The sequence below is a fragment of the Chanodichthys erythropterus genome, chromosome 10 (genome assembly GCF_024489055.1).
Source record: "Chanodichthys erythropterus isolate Z2021 chromosome 10, ASM2448905v1, whole genome shotgun sequence".
Taxonomy (NCBI): Eukaryota; Metazoa; Chordata; class Actinopteri; order Cypriniformes; family Xenocyprididae; genus Chanodichthys; species Chanodichthys erythropterus.
In genome coordinates this window covers 28058178-28085325 of record NC_090230.1, presented here as the reverse complement: position 1 = coordinate 28085325, position 27148 = coordinate 28058178, and the positions used below count along the sequence as shown (strand labels likewise).

General features: G+C 35.5%; 3 protein-coding genes across 6 annotated transcripts; 1 reads left to right on the top strand and 2 right to left on the bottom strand.

The window, feature by feature from the left end:
• Positions 1-816: 816 nt before the first annotated feature.
• On the bottom strand, positions 817-10682 carry cept1b (choline/ethanolamine phosphotransferase 1b). 3 transcript variants are annotated; one of them, XM_067397036.1, is made up of 10 exons: positions 10504-10682; positions 9723-9820; positions 9224-9651; positions 9004-9151; positions 7354-7495; positions 6006-6090; positions 4104-4235; positions 3860-4018; positions 3042-3167; positions 817-2962 (listed from the first exon to the last, which is right to left on the bottom strand). In XM_067397036.1, exons 3-10 carry the CDS (start codon positions 9566-9568, stop codon positions 2852-2854), a joined length of 1248 nt encoding a protein of 415 aa, XP_067253137.1. In that variant the 5' UTR covers positions 9569-9651; positions 9723-9820; positions 10504-10682; the 3' UTR covers positions 817-2851. The 3 variants fall into 3 exon arrangements, with proteins under 3 accessions (XP_067253137.1, XP_067253138.1, XP_067253136.1); XM_067397037.1 differs by lacking the exon at positions 6006-6090 and adding an exon at positions 6331-6415 and having other exon boundaries at positions 9224-9820; XM_067397035.1 differs by having other exon boundaries at positions 9224-9820.
• Positions 3069-20722, top strand: stk38b (serine/threonine kinase 38b). The gene is made up of 14 exons (XM_067397033.1): positions 3069-3181; positions 11080-11518; positions 12145-12326; positions 12823-12874; positions 14444-14566; positions 14655-14738; positions 14851-14974; positions 15168-15322; positions 15448-15550; positions 15656-15717; positions 15796-15913; positions 17059-17278; positions 17359-17453; positions 18881-20722. Exons 3-14 carry the CDS (start codon positions 12196-12198, stop codon positions 19021-19023), a joined length of 1410 nt encoding a protein of 469 aa, XP_067253134.1. The 5' UTR covers positions 3069-3181; positions 11080-11518; positions 12145-12195; the 3' UTR covers positions 19024-20722.
• An 87-nt stretch (positions 20723-20809) lies between these two features.
• Positions 20810-26335, bottom strand: kctd20 (potassium channel tetramerization domain containing 20). 2 transcript variants are annotated; one of them, XM_067397040.1, is made up of 7 exons: positions 24604-26335; positions 24365-24518; positions 24189-24291; positions 23996-24116; positions 23729-23926; positions 21994-22104; positions 20810-21912 (listed from the first exon to the last, which is right to left on the bottom strand). In XM_067397040.1, the coding sequence occupies exons 1-7, from the start codon at positions 24758-24760 to the stop codon at positions 21638-21640; spliced, it is 1119 nt and encodes a 372-aa protein (XP_067253141.1). In that variant the 5' UTR covers positions 24761-26335; the 3' UTR covers positions 20810-21637. The 2 variants fall into 2 exon arrangements, with proteins under 2 accessions (XP_067253141.1, XP_067253140.1); XM_067397039.1 differs by having other exon boundaries at positions 20810-22104.
• Positions 26336-27148: the final 813 nt, after the last annotated feature.

Here is a 27148-nt window from a genome sequence, read left to right as displayed (position 1 = left end):
ATATTGAGAAAACTGCTTTTAAAGTTGTCCAAATGTAGAAATATAAAATAATATAATATAATTAAAATATATAAAAGGAAAACGCAGAGACGTAATTTACTAACATAAAGTACTGTGTTATTATTTATGGAAGCCTATTTCAGCCATATAAGACAAGCTTTTGACAATCATGACAATGAAAAGTAGAAATTAGTCATAATTATGAGATTAATATATTAAAATTATGAGATAAGAAGTCAAAATTATGACTTTTTAATCTCAGTAATGGCTTTTATATGTGACCCTGGTCAATTTTTTGAAATTAAGACTTATAAGCTTAATTAATAAATAATCTTTCCATTGATGTGTGGTTTGTTAAGATAGGACAATATTTGGCTGAGATACAACTATTTTGAAAATCTGGAATCTGAGAGTACAAAAAAATCAAAATATTGAGAAAATTGCCTCTAAATTTGTCCAAATGAAGTACTTAGCAAAGCATATTTCTTACAAAATAAATCTTTGTTATTTATGGTAGGAAATTTACAAAATATCATTATGGAACATGATCTTTACTTAATATCCTACTGATTTTTGGCATAAAAGAAAAATTGATAATTTTGACCCATACAATGTATTGTTGGCTATTGCTACAAATATACCATGTGACTGGTTTTGTGCTCTAGGTCACATTTGAATGTACATTATTCTTATTCTTAAAAAGATTCTGTTTCATTCCAGCTTTATTTTTGCAAGTTTGTAGCCTATACCATTAAGTATTAATTAGGCTTTGAGTAAGTGAACTTTTGCTGAAGTACGACAAAACAAACAAAAACACCAGTTATCATAAATATAGCAATCTTTATTTTACAGGAGCTTTTATTCAAAAATCAGAGCAATGTTACAATCAAATCAACAGTTTGTTATGAGTCAGAGACAGGCGGTTTACATCACTGAAAATACTGAATGAATGAGTATGTCATCAGAGAAACAAACTAAAATAACATTGGACGTTTCCATCTGCAAGATTTAAAGAGTGCTTAAATCTGTTGTCCCATTTTAAAGTGAAAAGAACAACTCCCAGAAAGGATTTGGCAACAAGAACTAAAAGAATCAAAGCTAATGATTAAGTGTGAACAGACAGTTTCATTTTGCAAGAGATGAATACAGAAACGCAAATGTATTTCCTCTCTTATACTGGATGTGAAGATTGAGAAACTTTAACCATAAGGAATAACAGCAGGCGTTTGAATGACATGAAGCGAAAGTAGTAAAACGAAATCAATTCCTCAACTATTAGAGCTCCTCGCTGGAGTTTAATTATCTGCAGATAAAGATCATTCATTTGATCATTAATTACATGGATTGCACAAACTCAGGACATTTCGCAAAAGTCATTTAAACTTTTGTTTTCTGGGTGGCAGCGTCGAGCTGTTTCTACAAACTACGATTCATCATTTCTTTACGTTTATTAATATTATTCGCCTGAGAGGGACATTTACAAATAAAGATTCCAACATGCAAAGTTCAAAACTTTTTCAATTCTTAATATTTAAGGCAATTGTTCACGTATGTGAAATATTCAAAACTAAAAATCAACACTAATCAGCAGATGGATTCATAATCTCACGTGACCGTTACTCCACACACATACTTTGGGTTTAAACATCATCAGTATAATGAACTTTAGTGATGAATTATCATACAAAAGAACATGAATATTAACATCTGATTCGAGAAATTCAACGTACAACCTCAGCTCAGAAAATCATTCAACGCCAAGGGTCAAAATGAAGCTTATTATTCAGGAAGTTGTCGACGGCACAGCAAAGACACGTATGACCGCCGTAAATGCATTAAAATAACTGAGACCACAAACCCATTCTTGGCATTTTGATTTTTAACACAGAATGAAGCAAAGTAAAACAGGGTGAATCTCACCATATCTGTCAAGAACATGTCCAAGTCATATTTTAGCCCAAAATCAAAAGAAATAAATTAGAAATTAGATCTTGGATTCAAGAAAAGAAACGTATTTTGAACTATTACAATTTTTTTACATTCTGACATTACTTACATTTAAGCCCAATTCCATTGCAAAAAAATAGTACATTTTATTTAAATTGTACATTTTTAAAGTACACAATGGCAGTATTTATTGTACTAAAGTATTTTTTCCATACAGGATGCTTGTATTACTGTATTACAGTAATGGGAATTTATAAAGAAATTGTCATTAAAAATCAAAATGCTAAATTTTTCCAACACTCTTGAACATGATATAATTTCTTACATTTTTCTTATAATTTTAGGCCGAAACATGGGAAATGTTCATTGAATGATTCACCCAGCAGGCACAAGTTTGTGAAATCTCTCATTCAGGGACGAACCAATAAATTAAGTGCTTTCAATCTAAAACCGCTACCATTACTGAAGAAAATGACAGAAACATCCTTCAGAGAAACACTTAAACGGAGTGAATACGGTCAACGAAACACAAACGAGCTTTAGCTGGAACAAAAACAGAAAATACAGCCGGACGTCAACAGGAAGGACGAGAACGAGGGCAAATCATTATTATTAGCAGCGACAAAATCATTATTGATGTGACTTTAATCCGATTTAAACATGTGAGAACTAGTCAAACGCAGCGTTAAAATGATAACACCGATGCATCATGGGTAATCCAAACGTTCTTAAAATAATCATCTAAAGAAAAGTGACTTGGTGAAGTTCATTCATTTATTTGTTCGTTCATTCACTGGGGATGAAGAACTGCATTAGTCTAAGTGCAGAATGGTTTAAATACGTCTCAGACGAGTAACAGTAGCAGGATGAAAGTGCAGGAAGAGGATGAATTCGGGGTCAGAGGTCACTCGAGGGGCGGCTGCGGCTTGATTTTGAAGACGCAGATGCGCAGGTGAGACGCGATCTCGTTGCAGACGCTCACGCAGTAGCGCACCAGATCGAAGAGGGACAGAATCTGACGGACAAACACAGTAAAGCTCAATTATCAGACGTGACGACAGACTTCAGGCCCGTCCGAGATCACGTGATCTTACCAGAGAGATCCACAGCACCAGATATTCATCGATGAAGCTGTTGAAGTACTGATCGAGGAACAGCAGGCCGGGGCCTAGAAACGCCACGTCGTGAAGATGCATCTCGCTCTTGGTCATGTGAGCCACCTGCGAGAGCCAGGGTAAGAGTTAACCAAAACTACACCATATTCAGTACCTGAAATCAAATTTAACTGAAATAAAGTATATATAAAAGCACTTAACCTATTTTATTTTAGCTAGATGCCAAAGCAACATTTCTAACCCAGAATACCCTAGCAACCACCCTGATTACCCTAGCAACCATCCAGTTTTTTGGACTGTATGGCCTTCAAAACCTTCAAAAACCTTAAAAACTTCCAGCTTTTAAAACTACTTTAGGCTTTCTCAAGCCAATATAAAAGTTTGTCTTGATGAGGTTTTTTCTATCTAGTACTTCTTGTTCTAAAATAACTAAGACATAATACATTTTCATTACTTGAAATAAAAGTTATCCAAAATCAAATAAATTTACAAAACCGTATTTTTAGTGCCGTCAAATCGATGTAAAAATATACATACAATCTTTTATGTTAAATTAATCAATTTGACGGCACTTATTTTATTTTAGCTAAATAAAAATAACAAACTAAAACTAAATTATAATGAATAAAACTATATAGACATGTTAAAAAAACAGTAATTAAAAAATGTCAAAACACACAACTACAACTTTAACTAATATAAAAATAAAACAAAAATGAAAAACTATATAAAATATGAATAAAAACCATCTTAACGACACTAAAGGAACAGTGAGCGGAGCGGCGTCTTTCACTCACCACTAATTTATTGGTGATTTTGGCCGATACGAAGCCGAAGGCCAGAATATACAAACACGGATGTTTCTCGAAGAGCCGGACAGCGGATTTTTTATAAATCATCATAGCGAGGACGATAACTGAGCCGATGTGCAGGACGGGAGACAAAACACTCGTACCCTGAAACACACACAGCTGATAAAGTCACAATACATACATAATAATAATGTAGGTCAGTTATATGGCATATAGCTCAGGTACGTACCGCTATCGTGGATCCGTTTTTCCCCACGCCGCCTGTAAATATGACTCGGAAGTAATTGGTACACGAGAAAACCACCCCAATAAACGTGCAAAGTGCAGGAATTATTTTCATCTGGATATTTATGACAGGAATCTGTTGAATGCAGGAGAATGAGAAACACTTCAATTCAAAAGTATATCATACATTATTTTAAAATGTTTTATTTATAGTTTTTAATGCATAATTTACATACTGTAATTTTTTATATATTCTTTTATGATATATATACAGTCCAGTCCAAAAGTTTGGAACCACTAAGATTTTTAATGTTTTTAAAAGAAGTTTCGTCTGATCACCAAGGCTGCATTTATTTAATTAAAAATACAGTAAAAACAGTAATACTGTGAAATATTATTACAATTTAAAATAACTGTTTTCTATTTGAATATATTTGACAAAGTAATTTATTCCTGTGATCAAAGCTGAATTTTCAGCATCATTACTCCAGTCTTCAGTGTCACATGATCCTTCAGAAATCATTCTAATATGCTGATCTGCTGCTCAAGAAACATTTAATGTGTATAATTGTACAAAATATTTGTGTACAATATTTTTTTTCAGGATTATTTGATGAATAGAAAGTTCAAAAGAACAGTGTTTATCTGAAATCTAATCTTTTATAACATTATAAATGTCTTTACTGCCACTTTTGATTGATTTAATGCATCCTCGCTGAATAAAAGTATTCATTTCTTTAATTTCTTTTCAAAAAAATAAAAATAAAAATTCTTACTGACCCCAAACTTTTGAACGGTAGTGTATAATGCTACAGAAGCTTTATATTTCAGATAAATGCTGTTCTTCTGAACTTTCTATTCATCAAGGAATCCTGAAAAAAAAAGTACACAACTGTTTTCAACATTGAAAATAATCATAAATGTTTATTGAGCAGCAGATCAGCATATTAGAATGATTTCTGAAGGATCATGTGACACTGAAGACTGGAGTAACGATGCTGAAAATTCAGCTTTGCATCACAGGAATAAATTACTTTGTCAAATATATTTAAATAGTACACAGTTATTTTAAATTGTAATAATATTTCACAATATTACTGTTTTTACTGTATTTTTAATTCAATAAATGTAGCCTTGGTGAGCAGACGAAACTTCTTTTAAAAACATTAAAAATCTTAGTGGTTCCAAACTTTTGGACTGTACTGTATATATAATTTAAGCACATACATTATACTTTACATTATGTCATTTATTAATATATTCTTTTATAATATAAAAATATATGTACATATTATAATTTACATTATGTAATTTATTAATATGCCAAGTTATAATATTAAAAATATAGTTTATGTACATACATTATAATTTACAAAATGTAATTTATTATTAATACATTTATTATATTAAATATAGTTTATGTACTTACATTATAATTTGCATTATGTAATTGATTTATTATTTTATGTTAAATATATAAAATTTATGTACATACATTATAATTTATTAACATTATTTAAATGAGAAATTACACATTTTGCAAAATGTAACAATTACACTAGAAAGTATATTAAATAAATGCATATATATTAACTATTTATATTAAATTATACAGTATAATGTAAATATAATTACACTATACAAATATAGTATTCATTATAAATTATATAATGTAAATAATAATATATATTGTTAATATACCACATTATTTATAAGACAAAGATATGGAAATAACGTAAATGTATTTATGTCAGCTAATTAGCATTGAGACTCTGATCAAATGAATCAATAATTATTATTTCTGGTTAACACACACACACAGCTACAGCTGTTCTGATTGTCAGTGTTATAATCATAAGGCAGATACAGGAGCGCCGCAGATGCATCTGACATGTGAGTGAATTACCCGAGACTGCCAGAAAGCCGATCCGCCCACAGCAGCCAGTAAATACATGAGAATAATGAAGATCTGCACTTCTGTAACATCAATGCTGAGCGGAGGAGAGAGCCGTGTTAGAGCAAACACAACACACACATCACACACACACAGCTAATCACAGCAGGATTGGCTTCAGTTATCACAGGAAGCAGAGTCACTCCGCTTCAGAGCTGATCTGTACTGATCGGATCTGGATTGGAATCAATCGTCTGAAAGCGTGAGGTTCATTAGTGTTTCAGGCAGCTGATTGGTGAATTGCTCGCGTTAGGCGGCCATTTGGTGCTGGATTTACCGTTGCGTTCCAAAACGTGGGCCCAACTGCAGCTGTAAACGTCTGCAACAACGCTAGACAGATCTGCAGTTCTGTAACATCAAATCTGTCCACGGGACAGTGACAAAACAACCTTCAAACACCGTCTGCTACAGACATTAAACCTACAAAACCTTTAGACAAGACACCCCAGGGTAAAAAAATGTACTAATATATCCCCAACTGACTGATTACAGTGAGAATCACAGACGTGTTACAAGTTTTCTGAAATGTTGTTTAAAAATGCGAATGAGGCATTATCTAATTAAATAAATCTGAACATTGGACAAAGCCAGGCTCAAAAGTCTTGTTTGATTATGTTAACATATTAGAGCTAAATGTTTTTACAGAGGGGATTTTGAATTTCTCTTTTTATCACTCTATAAATCAGAAAACACTGTCAAAAGCCAGAAAAAAAAAAAAAAAATCAATATTCACCATTTTTTAAATGTTATTAAAAATGTTGTAAAATTTCAAGCAAGATATATATCAACAAACCCCTCAGTAAAATCCTTCAGAATATAGGCAGGAATAAAACTGTAAGTTTTGGTGTATGTAAGTACTGCTGAAGTGGAGAAAAAAACTCATTTTGAGAAAACGACTGTTAAAGATGCATAAATCTAGAAATGCAAATAGGTAAAATCCAATAAAATAAACACTTAAAAGTGTATTATAAAAAGCCAAATAGCCCAAAATTGACCAGTGCATGAATATATTATATAAATATATATATATTTGCCTGTAGTGTCTTGCCTTAACTAAAAGTGCGGTCACATGTGGAAAAAAGGTCAATTGTCTATTGTGAAATCGTTGCAAAATCTGTGCGGGGAAATCTTTCGCCTTCATGCAAAATTCACAATCGCATCGATTCCTATTAAAATCACTGTATTTCGTCTGTGAAAATTTGCCAAACTGTGGTAAATGCGACCGCACCTTAACGTGAAAATAAAACATAAAATGTAATTTTACAACTAGGGAATTTGCATGGATGGATGTTGTACTTACATGCCGAAGCGCAGCGTACCGGAGACGTATGTCTGCCAGTGGGCACAATAAAACATGAACATGCCGGCGAAACAGCAGAAGAACATCCAGTCGGGGTGAGAGCCCAACTGTACCGCTATACTGGTGCCCAACACCACAAACACTGAGAGAAACACAGCGTTACTCCACAGACATCAAGGGAATGTTCGGTGTGTAAGCAGCGGTTCACACAGGACATGTTACTGACACCTTCTGCTTCAAACGTTTAACTACTTTTTAACATAACGTTAATATTTGGATGTTTATTACAGGAATCTGCTAAAGTCAAGAAAATGAGAAAAAAAATGTTTAAATTAAAACGCTTAAAAAAAAAATAATCTAATATACTACACTTTATTTTTATTAATATAATACACATTTTCAATATTTTAATTATTTATCATATACAAATATACAACATTATATAAATTACAATATGTAAATTACATATATTTGTAATATAGTATCTAAATTATAAATTACAAAAAACATGTAATTATGATGATTATGATTACATTACATATATATAAAATACAAATATATATGTATATAATATACTACACATGGTTATCAAATACACAGTATTTTATATATTTAAATTATTTGTATATTTTATTTATATATATATATATATATATATATATATATATATATATATATATATATATATATATATATATATAAAAATATAAATACAAATGTACATATAAAATGTATATACACTATATATCATTTACATTATGTATTTTTATTAATATATTATTAAATTAAAAATGATTCATTATGCAAATATAACATTACATTACAAAGTATTAAATATAGATATTATATAATAAATAAATATATATATATATATATATATATATATATATATATATATATATATATATATATATATATATATATCAAATAGATACAAATATATATTTAATGAATTAATACTATATACTGTTATCAAAATAATGTGCATTATTTTAAATATCCTAATTATTTGTATAATTATATATAAGTACAAATGTACATATAAAATGTACATACGTTTTATATATATATATATATATATATATATATATATATATATATATCTATATATATATATATATACATTATGCATTTTTTAATACATTATTTACAAATTATACAAGTATAACATTACATAAAGTATTATTAAATGAATATATTAAATACAAATATATGAAATATTTATAATTTAAATCAATATAATATGTCAGGTACATTATTTTAAATATTTGTATAATCTTAAATGTACACACATTATATATATATAATTTTTAGTGTCATTTATTATTTATATTTAATTGAGATTGTAAATTACGCAAATATAACAATTACATTACATACACGTAAAAGTATTATTAAATATATTAAATAAAAATATAGATTTAATATGTATACAATTATATCATATGCATATGTATAATTAATTTTAATATACCACAATATTTAAAAGACAAAGATTTAAAAAAAATTACAGAATATTAATGACAGAGAATTAATATATGAGACTTCTGATATATCTGTCTGATTTATGTATGCACGGGCTAACAATTAAAATCTACTGCGCAACAACGCATCCTGTGCGAACGGCTCTTAAAAGTGTGCAGTCGTCACCTGTGGAGAGCGAATCGCAGCCGTGGTCAAACAGCTCCCCCAGTGGTGAACTGCTGTTAGTGCGTCTGGCCTGTTTTCCATCGATGGCATCCAACGACTGATAGACAAACAGGCCCACCGCACACAGGAGGTACGCCCAGAGAGGAGCCTAAACGCACAAAATAAAATTAATTTATAGTCCGAATCTACAGTTTTTACGTCACTACGATCGTGTCGGTACCTGTTCGGTTGCAGTCGGGCAGTAATACACCAGCACCAGTGTTGTGAAGATGTTGGTCGCCAGGCCGACGATGGTGATGAGGTTGGGCGCGATCCAGGGTGGCATTCTCCCGACAAGCCACTCCCAGTAGCGCTGCATGACGGGTTCGAGCAGCGAGCGTCCCGAGCTGCTGTAGCGATGCTCCTCCAAACGCTTCAGCTGGTGGCGTGACAGAACCGGCGCCGGCAGCTCGAACAGTCGCCGCAGGGCGCCGGGGGCGAACCAGCACGACGAATCCATGCCCCGCCCCCGCTCGCGCCCCCCGGCCCCGCCCCGCCGCCCATGAGCCCCCGTCAGCCCACTCATCACTCTCAGCCAATCACAGCTTGAGTCTGAGCCTGACTCCACCCACTGCGTGCCCACAGAGCCACAGCAGGATGGCTAGACACCTTCAAACAGGAAGGACAAGTTAATTTATTACTGACCATCGCAGAATTTTATAAAATGCAAATCATTTCACCTGTTCACCAATCGTGAGTTAGAAGACGCCAACAGGCCACGCCCCCAAACAAAAGCCTCTCGAGCGCACGTCACGATGCACTTCCTGGATTCTCACCGCTGCAACAAAACAGACAAATTCAGAAAAATATTTTAAACACTAATATATGGAAGCTTGCTTCCACCACGGAATAAAAAAAATAAAAGTCACAAGTCATCGTGAGAATACGCAATTCTGAGAAAAAATTAATTTTGGAATTAACTTTTTTTATGCCATGGTGTAAACAAACTTCCTTTCTTACGCAATTATTTACAGAAGGAAATTAACTATTCTGAAACGAAACATGAACTATTTAAGAGTTCACCAGGGTACTTATAAATACAAAATTACTGAATATAAAATACAGACAAATACACACACTACCAAAAACTAATTAATTATCTAACTAATTAATCATGGTCATACCATGGCATTCTTTTGAAGCGTCTTGAAAATAACTTGGCATATGGTTACCATCACTGTACCATGGTACTTTTTAAAAAGTTGTCATGCTACTTAAAACTAAATAATAATGAAGAATATTTGAATATGTTAATTAGGATCATTATTATGTAAAGGTGAATGTTTAATCTGTCTGTTTCAGTGACTGCAGGTTTAACGGGTCAGATCGCTGATATATCGCTGGTGTCTGTCACCGGTGCTCTGTCAGGGGTCTGGGGGCCGGTTTATAAGGTTCAGGGTTCGAGTCCCGGTCCGGTTAGATGTTTATTCGATCTTTTAACCTTCCAGTCGCATAACTCACCCACTAACTGCAGATAAACTCCAGATTCGGAGAAATGCACGATCTATCCGTTCGGCCCGGTGGGATCCTGATGTTTCGAGTCTGGTGTCGGTCCGCCGGTCCCGGTCCGGTTAGCGCGAACTGCTAGCGCAACGCCGCCGGTCACTTCCGGCGCAGCTCAACACGGATGCGTCAAGAGTGTCGTAGATGCGAGGAACTGCGCACGCAGGCGCTGGGGTGATTCAAGAGCGTCGTAGTGGCGCAACTATATTTCAAAAACAATTGCTGAGCTTAAGGAATCTTTCATTATATGGTTAATTAATTGATTTCTTTCAAAATGTATTGATTTGTAATATAACGATTTTGATTATTGTTTTAATTACAAAAAAACTAATAAATACGTAAATAAATGTAATAATAATAATTGTTCACATTGTTATAGAAGTCTAACATACATATTAGAAGAAATGTCTAAATGTCTCTAAGTATTTTTAGAGTTTGCGAAAAAAAAAAACCTTGAGTGATAAAAACCCCTCATTCCTCTCTCTCCCCCTCTCTCTCTCTCTCATCCCTCTCTCTCTCTCTTTCTCTCTTTAGGGGTGGAGCGTTTCATTTCATTTCTTCTCATCTCTTTCTGGTGAAATCGTCATCAGTCTGACAAACACAGAAGTTGCATGTAAAGCTTTATTGTCGCTGGATGAAGTCACGCTAAACACATTCACATTTCTCCGTTCCGTTTTCGTCCAGCGTGTCTTTAAAACTCGTTCATTTCTCCCGTTTTCTTTTCTTTTTCTTTCTTTTTTGGGAGTCGCTTCATGTCTGTTTGCCAAGAGACAACGTGTCGAGGGAAATATTGTCCTGCAAGAGCCAAAGAAAAACTCTGAGGAACTTTATATCAGGTTGGAGCAGCTTTTCAGCGTTTTATTTCGTTGTAAACGTTCAGTTTGGCGTGTTTGGTGGAACGCTCGCCGCTGGCGTCACGAGTTTGGCCCCGCCCCCTCATCCCTCATTCCATAATTATACGTTCTGAACTTCTGTAAGTATAGCATTATAAACACATGCATGTTTCCATATTTCACTATTTTTATGTACATGCGCAGTTTCTTATGTGACAGAAGCAGTTTGGTTCTAAAACCTTGTTTTAAAGCGTAAATTTAACTGTTTACAATGTTGTTTATTATGAGAAATCAGTACATTTTGTAATTGTACTTCATTTATAGTCGTATTAAGTTCAAAGTCAAAGTGTACATTCTTTCTTCTGCATATTTCATTGTTAGCATGCCTGTTAAATAACAATTGGTTAAATAATAATAGCACTATTGTTCCTGAATTTCCTCTCTTAAACGTCTCTATATTTGTGCTTTAGACCACAGACTGTCTGAATAACTTCTGCCAAATGTTTTTATGGTCACATTTGTTCTTTTCCACAGTCTGTCTCACTGACGCAGGGCCACAGACAGGCTGAACTCAACACAATCTGGAGAAATTATTCAGTATAAAATATAATTATTCCTTAAGGAATTAGCGGGTCTTGTAATAGTGTTGTGGTACCGTGGTAATACCATGTTTTTTGGATGGATAATCAGTGTAACGTGACTCCAGCGCTGGAGTTTGTTGTGTTCCAGCACATGTAAATCATGTTGTGTTTGTAAACACCTGCAGATCTGCATCCCAACCGGTTCCAGACCAGCAGTCCGGGCTGTTTCGGTAACCATGGCGACCCGAGGCCACGCCTCCAGCTCGTTAATGAGCAACCACACGAAGGAGCGAGTGACCATGGCCAAGGTCACTCTGGAGAACTTCTACAGCAACCTCATAACCCAACACGAGGAGCGCGAGATGAGGTATAAACACACAGAAACGTAATAATAAAGAGTTTTACAGCTTCACAAAGAACTTCTTATTCTCTACAAGTCACACTTAGAATGATGAGCCATGACACCAAAACACTGATCCGAGGAACCTATAATGAAGCATCAAGAATGGTTTAGTCTCCAAAGCAGCATGGAGAGCATTGGTTCTTGATCAGAAGAGGCTCTTTGCATTGTTTTTCAGAAGCGCTCTGTTGACCATCTGAAACAGTGGTGGTGTTTTCTGCTCCGTCAGTCGAGCGTGACACTACATCATTCCTCTGTGGTGAAATACTCTCTTCCTGTGTTGCTTATTTACAGTTAGTTCTGTGCTAAAGTCGACTCAAAAATGCACATCTGAGCCAGAGCTATTATTGTGTGATCTGACACAGAGTGCTCCGTTTTATACGCCACATTTTCTGCAGAAACATTATGAGAAGTGTGCAAATTTGGTTCTTGCGTCTCGTAATCTAGAACGTTCTGTTGACAGGCAGCAAAAACTAGAGAAGGTGATGGATGAGGAGGGACTGCCTGATGAAGAGGTAACAAACACGCACACTTAAGACCTGGTCACACCAACAACACTAACAATAAATACAACATTATATTATGACGACTATATTAGCATGTATACCAGCGGACGATAACAATAACGACAAATATAACCATATTTGCATCCACAACAACAGACGATAACTATTTTAGTGTCCACGCCAGCGGGCGATAACTATAACGATAACTATATTGGCGTCCACAGCAGCGGACAAGAACTATATTAGCGTCCACAGCAGCGGACGATAACTATAACGATAACTATATTAGTGTCCACAGCAGCGGACAGTAACTATATTAGCATCCACAGCAGCGGACGATAACTATAACGATAACTATATTAGCGTCCACACCAGCGGACGATAACTATAACGATAACTATATTAGCGTCCACACCAGCGGACGATAACTATAACGATAACTATATTGGCGTCCACAGCAGCGGACGATAACTATAACGATAACTATATTAGCGTCCACACCAGCGGACGATAACTATAACGATAACTATATTGGCGTCCACAGCAGCGGACGATAACTTTAACGACAAATATGACCATATTAGCATCCACACCAACAGACGATAACTATTTTAGTGTCCACGCCAGCGGGTGATAACTATAACGATAACTATATTAGCATCCACAGCAGCGGACGAGAACTATATTAGCGTCCACAGCAGCGGACGATAACTATAACGATAACTATATTAGCATCCACAGCAGCGGACGATAACTATATTGGCGTCCACAGCAGCGGACGATAACTATAACGATAACTATATTGGCGTCCACAGCAGCAGACGATAACTATAACGATAACTATATTAGCATCCACAGCAGCGGACGATAACTATAACGATAACTATATTAGCGTCCACGCCAGCAGACGATAATTATAACGATTACTATATTAGCGTCCAAAGCAGCGGACGATAACTATAACGATAACTATATTAGCGTCCTCGCCAGCAGACGATAATTATAACGATTACTATATTGGCGTCCAAAGCAGCGGACGATAACTATAACGATAACTATATTAGCGTCCACAGCAGTGAACGATAATTATAACGATAACTATATTAGCGTCCACAGCAGCGGACGATAACTATAACGATAACTATATTAGTGTCCATGCCAGCGGACGATAGCTATAACACTAACTATATCGGCGTCCACGCCAGCAGACGATAACTATAATGAATCTACATTAGCATCCACACCGATAACTATAACGCTAACTATATTAGTGGACGATCATTTTTTGTTTATTCTAAACACACGCTGCAGTTTTGGCATCCGCTGCTTTAAATGCGCGAGCTCTTTTGATGGATTCTGATTGGCTGTCAATGTTTATTATCATCTATTAGCAGTAAAGATCGTTCTGAAAGTGATTCCAACGATATCGTTCCTCTTTGTTGTTGTCGCGGTGTGGACTTCACTGTTCTCTCTAACGAACAATTATAAAAAAATCACAGTTATCGTTCTCGGTGTGAATATGCGTTTACACACATTATGAGTGTATAAATATTCATATAAATGTTTGTCATGTTCCAGAAACGCGTGCGGCGCTCCCAACACGCCCGTAAAGAGACCGAGTTCCTCCGTCTGAAGAGAACCAGACTGGGTCTGGACGACTTCGAGTCTCTGAAGGTGATTGGACGAGGAGCGTTCGGAGAGGTGATTATGATAATGAGCGCAGACGACACACTAATAAAACTGTGTGTGTGTGTTATACACTACAGAAATGTGTTTGTGATGTCCACAGGTGCGTCTAGTTCAGAAGAAAGACACGGGTCACGTTTACGCCATGAAGATCCTTCGAAAAGCAGACATGCTGCAGAAAGAGCAGGTGACAAATAACTAATGTTTATTATTTTGTCGTTTTTATAATTTTATTTAGTTATTTGATGTTATTTTATTTTTAAGTATTTAATTTTATTGTTATTTTATTTTCTGTCCAGGTGGGTCATATCCGGGCGGAGCGTGACATCTTGGTTCAGGCAGACAGTCTGTGGGTGGTGAAAATGTTCTACAGTTTTCAGGACAAACTGAATCTTTACTTACTCATGGAGTTCCTGCCGGGAGGTGTGTGTAATGAACCTTTCTTCATGTTTACATCATTTCATTCACAAAAAAGAGGATACCTTTTGCATGATTCATTGAACTGACTCAGAAGAACTGATTCTTTTCAGAGAATCAGTGCAGATTCGTTGAGTCAAATTGACGCTCAAGTACGTGGAATATCAGAGATCCGGTCGAACTCTTGTCTGTCTTCCAGGTGACATGATGACGCTGCTGATGAAGAAAGACACGCTGACGGAGGAGGAGACGCAGTTCTACGTGGCCGAGACGGTTCTGGCCATCGACTTCATCCATCAGCTGGGCTTCATTCACCGAGACATCAAACCAGACAACCTGCTGCTGGACTCTAAGGTTCTGTCACAGGAAGTGACTCAATAAGCCTCTTCCTGTGCTGACTTCTGCTTTTGCTGGACGACTTTTGTCAGCGAGGCCTCTGATTGGCTGTTTCATCAGATGTGTGTGGGTGTGTGTTTCAGGGTCATGTCAAGCTGTCTGATTTCGGCTTGTGCACAGGCCTCAAGAAAGCGCATCGGACCGAGTTTTACCGCAACCTGAACCACAGCCAATCAAACGACCTCAGTGCGTCATATTAACATATATTAACATAATATAACACAAAATGCTGAATATATTTAATATTCACGTCCGTATTTGAATATTCTAATCTCTTCATTTTTCTCGTAGCGTTTCAGCATATGAACTCCAAGAGGAAGGCGGAGACGTGGAAGAGAAACAGGAGGCAGCTGGTCAGTGATTACAACAGCTTCATTAGTCTGTTCTCTGCAGACAGGAAGTGATGCGTTATGTTGCTCCGCCTCTTTCAGGCCTTCTCCACTGTGGGAACGCCGGATTACATCGCTCCCGAGGTCTTCATGCAGACCGGATACAACAAGCTCTGCGATTGGTGGAGCCTGGGCGTCATCATGTACGAGATGCTGATTGGTGAGTGAACAATATGCAAATGAGTGCGTGTCATTCAGATTCTTGCTTTATATTCTGATGTGAATAAATGACAATACATCAAGAAGGAAAAATTAACTTTTCATTTTTCAAATAAATTAAATATTGTTTTAAAGTAAATGACATCAAAAAGGAAACATTAAACTTTATTTATTAAAATAAATTAATGCTTAATTATACATTAAAATAAAATTTAATTCAAAATAAATTTAATCAAAATAATTTACATCAAGAAGGAAAAGTACATTTTAATTAATAAAATAAATGATTCAAAATACATTATTTCAAGAAGGATAAAATAAAAGATTTTAATTATTACATTTATTAAATGAATGCTTAAATTAAGAACAAGTTACATTTTAATTAATAAAATAAATTAATGCTTAAATACATTATATCAATAAGGGAAAAAAACTAAATTTATTAAAATTAATTAAATCAATCCTTCAAAATAAATGACATCAAGAAGGATAAAATGTATTTTAATTATAAAAATTAACTAAATTAATGCTTAATTACGGAAGAGGATTAGGGCCAAGCAATAATAAAAAAAAATAAAACCATCTTGAGATTAAAGATGTTAAATTTCGAGAAAAAAGTCGAGATAAAATGTTGAGAATAAAGTCATTAAATTACAAGAACAAACGTTAAATTATGAGAAAAAAGTTGTTAAATTATGAGAACAAATTCGTTAAATTACGAGAATAAATATGTTTATTTAATGACTTCATTCTCAGCATTTTATCTCAACTTTTTTCTTGAAATTTAACGAGTTTTTTCTCGTAATTTAACAACTTTAATCTCAACATTTTATTTCGACATTTTCTCGAAATTTAACCTCGAGATGGTTTTTTTTATTTTTTATTATTGCTTGGCCCTAATCCTCTTCCGTACTTAATAACCAATTACATAAGGAAAGAAAATTTACATTTTAATTAAAAAAATAAATTAAATTAATGCTTCATAATTTTAAAATAAAAACATTATTTTTTTTAATTAAAATAAATTAAATTAATGCTTTAAAATAAGTTACATCAAGAAGGAACAATTAAATTACATTAAATTAAATTCACACCTCCAGTGTGCGATATCTGTGGCGCAGTATATTGACGCGCGTGTCGTCGCAGGCTACCCTCCGTTCTGCTCAGAAACCCCTCAGGAGACCTATAAGAAGGTGATGAGCTGGAAGGAGACGCTGGTGTTTCCTCCAGAGGTGCCGATCTCGGAGCGAGCCAAAGAGCTGATCCTGCGCTTCTGCTGCGAGGCCGATCATCGCATCGGCGCTGCCGGCGTGGACGAGATCAAGAGGAACGGCTTCTTCGAAGGCGTCGATTACGATCACATCAGGTCTGGTTTGTAACACGTGTCTTCGATCATGAGTGCTCACGTGAGGTTTGATCTAACGAGGGTTCGCGACTCGTTCGCAGAGAGAGACCTGCGGCGATCCCCATCGAGATCAAGAGCATCGACGACACATCCAACTTCGACGAGTTTCCGGAGTCGGACATCCTGCAGCCGACAAGTAAGATACAAACACTGAAAACATTCTCATTTTGATGAACCGATACTGATTCTTAAACATTTTTTGTTAAATCATGCTAGCAACATGATAAAACATGTTAGCAACGTGTTAATTCATGCTAGCAATGTGTTAATTCATTCTAGCAAATGTGCTAATTCATGCTAACAACGTGTTAGCAACGTGTTAAAACATGCTAGCAATGTGCTAATTCATGTTAATCCATGTTAGCAACATGTTAAATCATGTTATCAATGTGCTAATTTATGCTAGCAATATGTTAGCATCATGTTAGCAATGTGTTAATTAATGTTAGAAATGAGTTAAAACATACTTGCTACATTATAAATAATTTTAGCAATGTGTTAAAAAATGCTAGGAGCATGCCAAAGCATGCTAGCAACTTGCTAAAAAAGTGCTCAAACATGTTAATTCATGTTAGCAAAGGGTTAAAACATACTAGCAATGTGTTAAAAAATGCTAACAGTATGTTAAATCATGCTATCAAACGTTTGTTTGTTAGCAACATGATAAAACACTAACATGGTAGCAATGTGTTAAAACATATTAACATGCTAAAACATGGTAGCAACATATTAAACAGTGCTAGCAGCGTATTAAAACATGTTAGCAACATGCTCAATCTTGTTAGCAAAATACTAAAGCATGTTAGCAACATTTTTAAACACTAGCAATGTTAAACCATGCTAACAATGTGTTAAAACATCCTAGCAACACATTAAATCATCATGCTAGCGACATGTTAAACATACTAGCAATGTGAATAATTTCAGTAGTTGCAAAACATGTTAGCATTATATGCTAAATCATGTTAGCAATGTGTTAAAATATACTAGCATTTTACTCATTAATGGTAGTAAAATACTAAAGCATGGTAGCAACATTCTAAAACATACTAGAAATGTGTTAAATCATTCTAGCAGTATGTTAAATCATGTTACCAACATGTTAATTCATTTTAGCAATGTGTTAAAACATGTTAGCAAAAACATGTTAAACATTCTAGCAATGTGTGAAAACTTCCCATCAGTGTTGTAAAACATCTTAGCAACAAGCTAAATCATGCTAATAACATGCTAGCAAAATGCTAAATAATGCTACACATGCTAACACATGATAAAACTTGTTAGGAAGCTTGTATAACTTTCAGACAGGGCTTTGTCAAGCCAACATAAAAGTTTGACCCGACTGACTTCACTTTCTAGTTTAGTCCGTGCTGTTTTCAGTTGATTCGTGAACAAAACTTCACTAAATATTATTTGTGTCACGCTTACTATACAATCATCACAATACGCTTTAGTTCAGAGAGATTTATTCCTCTTGATATACATCCAAAATGAATCGATATTGATTCGTAAGGTTGTGAATCAAAGTTGAACGTATCAGAACTGTTTTCTTGCTCTGTCGAGGTCCGGCGGTGGCGAGCAACCATCACCCGGAGTCGGACTATAAGAATAAGGACTGGGTTTTCATCAACTACACATACAAGCGCTTCGAGGGTCTGACGGCCAGAGGAGCCATACCGTCCTACATGAAGAGCGGGAAAAGATGAATACTGGAGCGGACGGCAGGTATTCGGGGCCGTGTGGAGAGAAAGCTTTAGTCCATCTACCGGAAACACTACCAAAGAAAACATTTCCATGTCCAGTCTTGTCCGTAGAAAAACACTTTTGCAATGCTGGATATTTCAACTGCTTTTTATTTATGCTTTTCTGCTAATCAGGATTGAATTTTTATGCTGGAAATCTTTATTTTGTTGTAAAGTTTTAGCAGATCTAATACCAAAAACACTTCATTTGTAGCTCTGAAGTGCTCTGGGTATTTAAAGCTTTATATATATATATAAAACACCATTCTACAGAATTGGTTCAAAGTCAGAGTTGGAAATGTCTTGGGGGAAAAAAAGTCTTTTTCCACAAATTTTGTATGTATGCAAATTGTATAATATCCAAGCTACAAATTAAAATTTGGAATATTTTTCCTCTCCCCAAATTTGTCACTACCGTAACACAATAATAAATCATTTAATCAGAAGAGTCACATTGATCTATTAAGATTTTGTTTACATTTACCTTGTCAATATATTCTTTGCTATTTTTTTAAAGAAAGTTTTCACAGGTAATTCAATAACAATTTCAATTTTAACAATATTTCAAGTGTAATTTATGAGATTTGTTGTATTTCGGTAGTAACAGTGATGTGTTGGGAGTGACCACATCACATGACAGGATTTATCTCGCAAACTAAAACATTAAAATTCTAATGATTTGCATAACTGTACAAAAATTTAGTTGATGTACTTTTGTCACTACTGAAACAATAGATGACATATTTTGGTCGTGACTGTTTCGGTAGTGACAATTTCAGACACTTTTGAGCCGCTCAAAGATGATGATCACATGGTTATCTAGCACAGTTCTGAACAGTTAAACACACATAAAAACTAAATTTAATGGAATAACAGCCAGAGAAGTTTGCTTAATTGCAGAAAAAGGTGTTTGTTAGTGACGTTTCTTAAAGCTCCACACAACAGACTCCTCCCAATAAATGATGATTTAATATTTATTAATCTTACTGATATTTTAAATATTATTGTGGGATTCAACAGATAATAGAAGGATCTTAGTAAACATCTCAAATTTGAATACTTAAATGCTTTTTAATGTGTTTTTGGTTGTAGGACATCAGTTTGCACCAATTCTGTAGAATGGCCGATACAGTGCCTTATAACATCATATAGTGATGATAAATCATTTTATCATACAGTTCATTTTGAATTATAATGACAAATTATGGGCGCAGCCCCATTGATGCAGTAGTATTAATATGATATCGATGCATGTGAACGCAGGTGTGTGTTTGAAGCTATCTGCCGTTCATTGCTGTATTTGTATATGCACATTGGATTTGACTGGTGCTGATTTGACTGTCAAAGGTACGATGGGAGAGTCACATGGTATGGTGCTGAACATGTGAGCTTTGAGCGAATGGATGTACTGGTGTCGGTACGGTTGATTTTTATGCGCCACACAGGCTGTAAAAGCTTTCAATTCAACGGTAGATCCTTGGAAAATATTTCCAGATTTTTTTTTTCTTCTAATTTTCCAGCATGCAGTGCATCATTAAGTATTTTTATATTGATATTTAACCGTCTTTATTTGTATCTGCAGCTGTAGTTTGTAAAGACAGACGTGTGTGTGTGTGTTTATACCTTCAGTATCAGTATCTTCTCTTCATGTCCAGAAATGCATTTAAAGTTTATAAATATATACAATAAAAATGTTATATGCTTTTTGATTCACTTGTTTAATTTTTTTTAAAAAAATTTTTGGGTGAATTAACAAAGATATACAAAACTAGTCATGAAATATACTATAACATTTGCACTTCCAGTCAAAATTTTGGAATAATTTGGATTCTTGAGCACCGATATTTTGATCAGCATATCAGAATGATTTCTGAAGGATCATGTGACACTGAAGACTGGAGTAATGATGCTGAAAATTCAGCTTTGATCACAGGAATAAATTACACTTTACTATATATTCACATAGAAAACAGCTGATTTACATTATTAAAAATATTTCATATTTTACTGATCAAATAAATGCAGCTTTGGTGAGCAGAAGAACAACACATTAAAAATATATTTAAAAAAATCTTAATTATTCTAAAATCCTTCTGACTGGTAGTGTACATGTATTCATTTAGCAGATGCTTTTATTCAAAACCTCTTACAAATGATATAAAACCAAGAAAACACTTGAAAAATTTGCATTATAAATTGTTTACCTGATATTTATTACTCTACTGTCCCTCTATATACTGTACCATCATCTTCTTGACACTAGATGGCGCTGACAGACAGAAAATCCTCCTGTCACTCACAGAAATGCATGGTTTAATAATCTAATGCCCTTAAAAGAGTGATTTGGTTCTTGATTATTAAGCAAATATTGTTTTATCCAAAGCTACGAGCAGTGCGGTAATGGCAGGGTCTCGCTCAAGGACACAACGGTGAAAAGATCTCAGGTACTTTTAAGTTTGAAGGTCATCTATCCATGAGACCGAACTGGAGTAATCTGTGACTCGAGTCAATATGAAAGTGAATAATTATGACATGGTGAATATAAATGAATGAATAATTGTCCAGTTTAACCCCTCAGTCATTGGTCGAGGCCGGGAGGGGCGGGGCCGTTCAGCCGATCTAGCTCGTCGACCTGCGGAGTGGGCGTGGCCCCGGGTCGTGTAGGCCCCTCCCCCATGGCGGTGATGAGGTTTGGGACGCTCCTGCTGCGGACGCACTGGAAGTCCACGTGTCTGCTCTTCCCTTCCTCCTTTTCCCAGGACAGCTGGATGAATGGACGCTGGACGTAGCTGTAAATGACCTCTGACTTGCCGCCTGGACGCCGCTTCACCTTCTCCTTACAGGTGGGGTATCCTGGGACACAGAATGAGGTTTCGTGGTGCGTTCGAACGCTAACGTATCTCTCAAGGTTTGAATCTGTGTATATGAGTTTACCCTCGATCCCGATGCGGATGTTTTTCAGGCCTCGCTCCTTCAGCAGAGCTTTCGCCACGTCTCTGTTCTCGATGAACTTGAAGAAACGGTAGAGCTTGGTGCTGTAGATGACTTGAGGAACAAGAAAGCAAACGTTAAAAGCTTAGTTTGCCCAGAAATGAAAATTCTGGCATTTTCTTGCACTTGTGTCAATCTAAACCCATAAGACTTTTGTTCATTTATGATGTAATGAGAACTTTAATATGTTCAGAAGAGAAACAAGCACTTTATATGATGAATATGTTTAATTTAGGATTTTATTCATATATAAACATTAATCAGCAAACATACAGCTCTCAAATTTGGTAAATGGAAGCTCATGATTTTATTTTATGATCTCTTTATGAACATTGTGTTTTGAAGATGAGAAGATAATGGGTTTGGAGCGACATGAGGGTGAGTAATTGATTACAGAATATTAGTTTTTAAGTGAGCTGTCCTTTTAAGGTGAGGTCACATTTACTTTTGCTTGGTGAAATTTCATTTCATTTCAATCGGACAAAAAAGTTCCCCCCAGTTTTCACTCGTATTCAAGTTGGTCACAGGTATTCACCTCGCTGACCCGGTAAAAATAGGCACTTGGGTTGAAAGTAGGACTGCTCGATTATGCCAAAAATCATTTTTTGAAACAGAAATCATGATTATTGGTGGGCGATATAATCAAAGATCATAAGTTCACAATATGAGTAAATGTAAATATCAGTGAAATTTCACAATCTTCAGCAAAAACTAATACTAGGTTAAAGGGACCTATTATGCTCCTTTCTCAAGATGTAATATCAGTCTCTGGTGTCTCCAGAATGTGTCTGTGAAGTTTCAGCTCAAAATACCCCACAGATAATTTATTATAGCTTATTATATTATAGCTTAAGCTTATCAAATTTGCCCCTATTTGGGTGTGAGCAAAAACACAGTTTTTGTGTGTGTCCCTTTAAATGCAAATGAGCTGCTGCTCCCGCCCCCTTTCCAGAAGAGGGTGGAGCTTTAACAGCTCAACAACAACAAAGCTGGAGAATCTCTACTCGCTTCATTTGCACATGAATTTCACTTCACAACAGATGCGAATTGTTGTCTCGTTTCTGCACACTTCCTCTGAATAAACACATCAACTTGTCAGCGGGAAAGTAGCTGTAAAATAGGGCGAAAAAGCTCAATTTGCCGTCTTTAGCTAGCTTGTAGTCTCAATATGTGTATATATATATATATATATAGCTCAAATTGAGTAAAGAGCTACGTTTTTTACAACTTAATAGATTGTCCAACCTCCTCACTCACTTTCTTCCAAGCAAGATCCTTTTTATTCCTGTTTCTATAAAAGTACGAAGATGTATCGTACAGTGACGATGATTTTGTCCACCGTTATTGTTTCGGATTTCTGCCTCTGCTCGCTACATCGTAATCACGTCATTACTAGAGCAAGCTCCTGATTGGTTAATGCGGTGCGAATTTTAGCCAAAGTTCAGATTTTTCAACTTGCGCGATTCGCATCGCGTCGAAAGCCCGAAATGCTCAATTCGCATCGCAGGATGTCTATTCACATCTTTGCATTGACTTAACATGTAAATCGCTTGGGCTTAACGCTTCATTCGTGTCTGGTGTAAACGCACCATCATTCTCTAAAGCAGCCCAACATGGCCCCGCCCCCTTTGTTCTCAATTTTTAATTTGCACATTTTTGCGTTAAAAACTGCACTCACTTTGCGAGTTTTCCTCTCCCATCGGCGGAGGGTGGTCGTGATCCCAGTCGACAGTATCGTCGTCCGTGAGGACCACAATGTGACACTCTCGTTCTCCCTCCTGAGCGCTAGAAACCATCGCCGGAACCAACAGCTCCTCCAGAAACACCTCGAACTGCCGCCGGGCGCCGTCATTGGACAGCTCGTGCAGCAGAGCACCTGATTGGACAGAAACGGCAATTAGTTTGAGCGTATGCAAGTTTTTATTAGCGAACGTTTTTGACTCACTGAGGTCTCGGCATCTGACGGTGCTGTAGTCGAAGTTTATACACAGATAATCGCACGCTTCGCGCAGCTCCGCCAAAGACACGCCTTCTGGACAGTGCAGCATGCCAAAGCGGTAATAATCCTGAGCGAAAAAGATGACGCTTCGTTAAAATTGCGCAGAATCAATCTGGAGGGAAGCTGTGACTGTACGTACCAGTATGACTCTGAAGATGTTGGCGCCGATGCCCTCTGCGATTTCATATTCACCTTTAACGTTCGGTCGCGTAAAACTGTGTTGACGCGCTCGACCAAACATTCTGCGAAAACACACCTCATTATCACACACTTTGCATGATTTGAATTATTTATTTAGGTAATTGTCTTCAGTACCTCCCAAGCACCGTATCCGGGTAAGTCGTGAAAACGGCAGGATCCACCACAAAATGAGTCCCATCAACTACTAGCGTGACCCGGTCATGAGATAAAGGGCGTGGCTCCTTTGTGACATCAGCCCCGCCCTCTGCGCCTACAGTCATTCTGCTGGCTGCAAATTAAAAAGTTAAATCACTTTTTCAGGATGTAGAAATGAATTTTTCAGTACTTGACAGGTTGGGACAGGCGTGTCGCACCTGTTGCGTGCGCCTCCATCATGATCTTCTGGACACTGGTAGACCTGTAAGACAGTCCATATGGTGAACATAATATTATAAACTCCTTACGCCCGTCTGACTGGCCCACATGCGTCCAGCTTATCCCCACAGACACCCGGTAAACCGGAACAAACATGTTTATTTATGCAGAGTAAATGCGATCCATTAAAATACATTTCATCTGCGTGTTCTTAATTAAATTTAATCAAACTGTAAGCCATCATAGTTTTAATACTATAGAACTTTGATATAAACCATGGTACTGAATACCATATTCATATGCAGTGTTATGTACATGGAAGTAATTACTATGGTAGGCTGTTTAGAAATCATGGTAGTAAGGTATATCCAGTATACTACACTATTGTATATTTTTGTTATTGTGGTGCAAAGGAATAAACAGACTTAGCTAATTTATTCCTAGCAAACATGCAAACATCCAACCATAGATAGATTGTACATAAACAAACAAATTTAGAGATCAAGAGAGAAAACGGACACTTTTTAGTTTAACTAAACTATCGCTTTTTATAAAATATAAGAATATTTGTTACTCACCGGAGTGTCTGCTTTCAAAACATTCAGACCCTTCAGAACACAGCGGCTCCATACGGCGCGCGGATTAACCGACATTAATCCAATAAAAGCGCGGCGCTGAGGGCGCTCACGTGAGGCCGGTGCCCAGGGCTGGATGCGCGCGCAGAGGTGATGTCTGAGGAACTTGCAACAGCGAGTAAAACGAGTCAACTTGACAGGTTTGGTTGTAATTACAAGGTTCTATCTGACTTTTTTTTTTTTTTTTTTTTTTTTTTTGGTCAATCGAGTTATTCACATGTTCTTATTCTGTGACCATTTATTTACATGCGATTTTTTAAAAACGTTGTGTACATTTTGGGACTACTTTTTTATTAAACAAAAAGGTTCTAGATCTACAAAGGAGTAATAATGCAAAACCTTTGAAGCTCAATATCTCAAAACAACAGAATGTTATAATTATAGTGTTATAATGTTATGTTATAATTTCAAGATGGCGTCGGCGAGTCTTTTTGTGTTTACGCTTTTTTTGCCCTCTCGTGACGCGAAATATAACCACAGAAATTACGACAGACGGTGTTATAATAACTTAATATTTATTAATAAGTACATAAAGTTAAATAAACAAAAACAGGCAAGACCATTTTGAGTAAAACAAGGTTCAGTTTATCCAGTTTATATCGGCCCATACGGTAAAAAAATATATTTTCAAATATATTTTTAAATATATTTCAAAATATACAAAAAATGGCCAAAAATTATATTCGCTATAAATATATTTTCACATATAAATATATTTTCTAAAAATATATTTTTTGGCCATTTTTTGTATATTTTTAAAAAATATATTTTCAAATATATTTATATAAATATATTTTCCTAAAATGTATTTTTTGGCCATTTTTTGTATATTTTTAAAAAAATATATTTTCAAAATATATTTTACAAAAGCATTTAAAAATATATTTTGCCCTACATATATTTCAACCCAAGAAAATACATTCACATGTCACATTTGAAAAACTTTTATTTGTTGTCTATAACACATGAACATTTGAATAATAATCAGCAAGGAACATACTTTACAATGTTCAAAAAATTACAATATTCAAACAAATATAACTTTTTTGCTTTCAAGAAGTCTCAGTTTCCCCACGTCAAATCCTCAAAGCCTCTTTGGACACATTTGGAAATCTCTTCTTGACTGTGAGATAAAAATCAGTTATTTTTTTAACTTAATGTTTCTAGTAAATTTTCCTTTCACTAAGTATTAACTTACCGTATATATGGCTGCCATGGTTTCCTCATCAAGGGCACTTCTTCTCTGTCTCTACCACTGTACTCATACAAAAGACAAAACACAATAACTGAACATCAGTACAGGCACAGAGGGCATGCACTTTGTCCTCTAACTAGTTTTGGATTTCCTGATATTTTTGTTTACACTGGAACTAAAACAATTACAGGTATACTGGATTTTAAAGATATTTAATGGGCATATTTTTAGACAGTAAAGAAACTGATGATTGAGGAGAGGTCGAATTAGCCTTTCTTTACACTTCTGCATTGCATTTTCACTTTTACAAATGAAGGGATAGTGGAATATCACAAAGTCACTCAGTTAAGCTAACTTAACAAAGGGATACTTACCCTCATGCTGTTCCAGTTGATTATGACATTCTCTTTTTCTGTGGAATACAAACAGAGATATTTAGAAAAATAATCCATCTCTGTGTGTTCACGCAAGAAGGTCAAAAACCAAAGTGAACATGACGGTAATCCACATGACCTCAGTTGATTAATCAACTTCTTCTGAAGTGAAACAATAGGTGTGTTTTTGGAAAATACTGTTATGTTAAATTTGTTACATTACAGATTTGCCAACTGTCCAATATGGGCTCAAAGTCAACATGTTGTAATTTGTGATGTGTTTTAAAGCTTGAGGAATCATTTGGATGTACAGACTTTAAAATATTAGTATTTTTCTAAC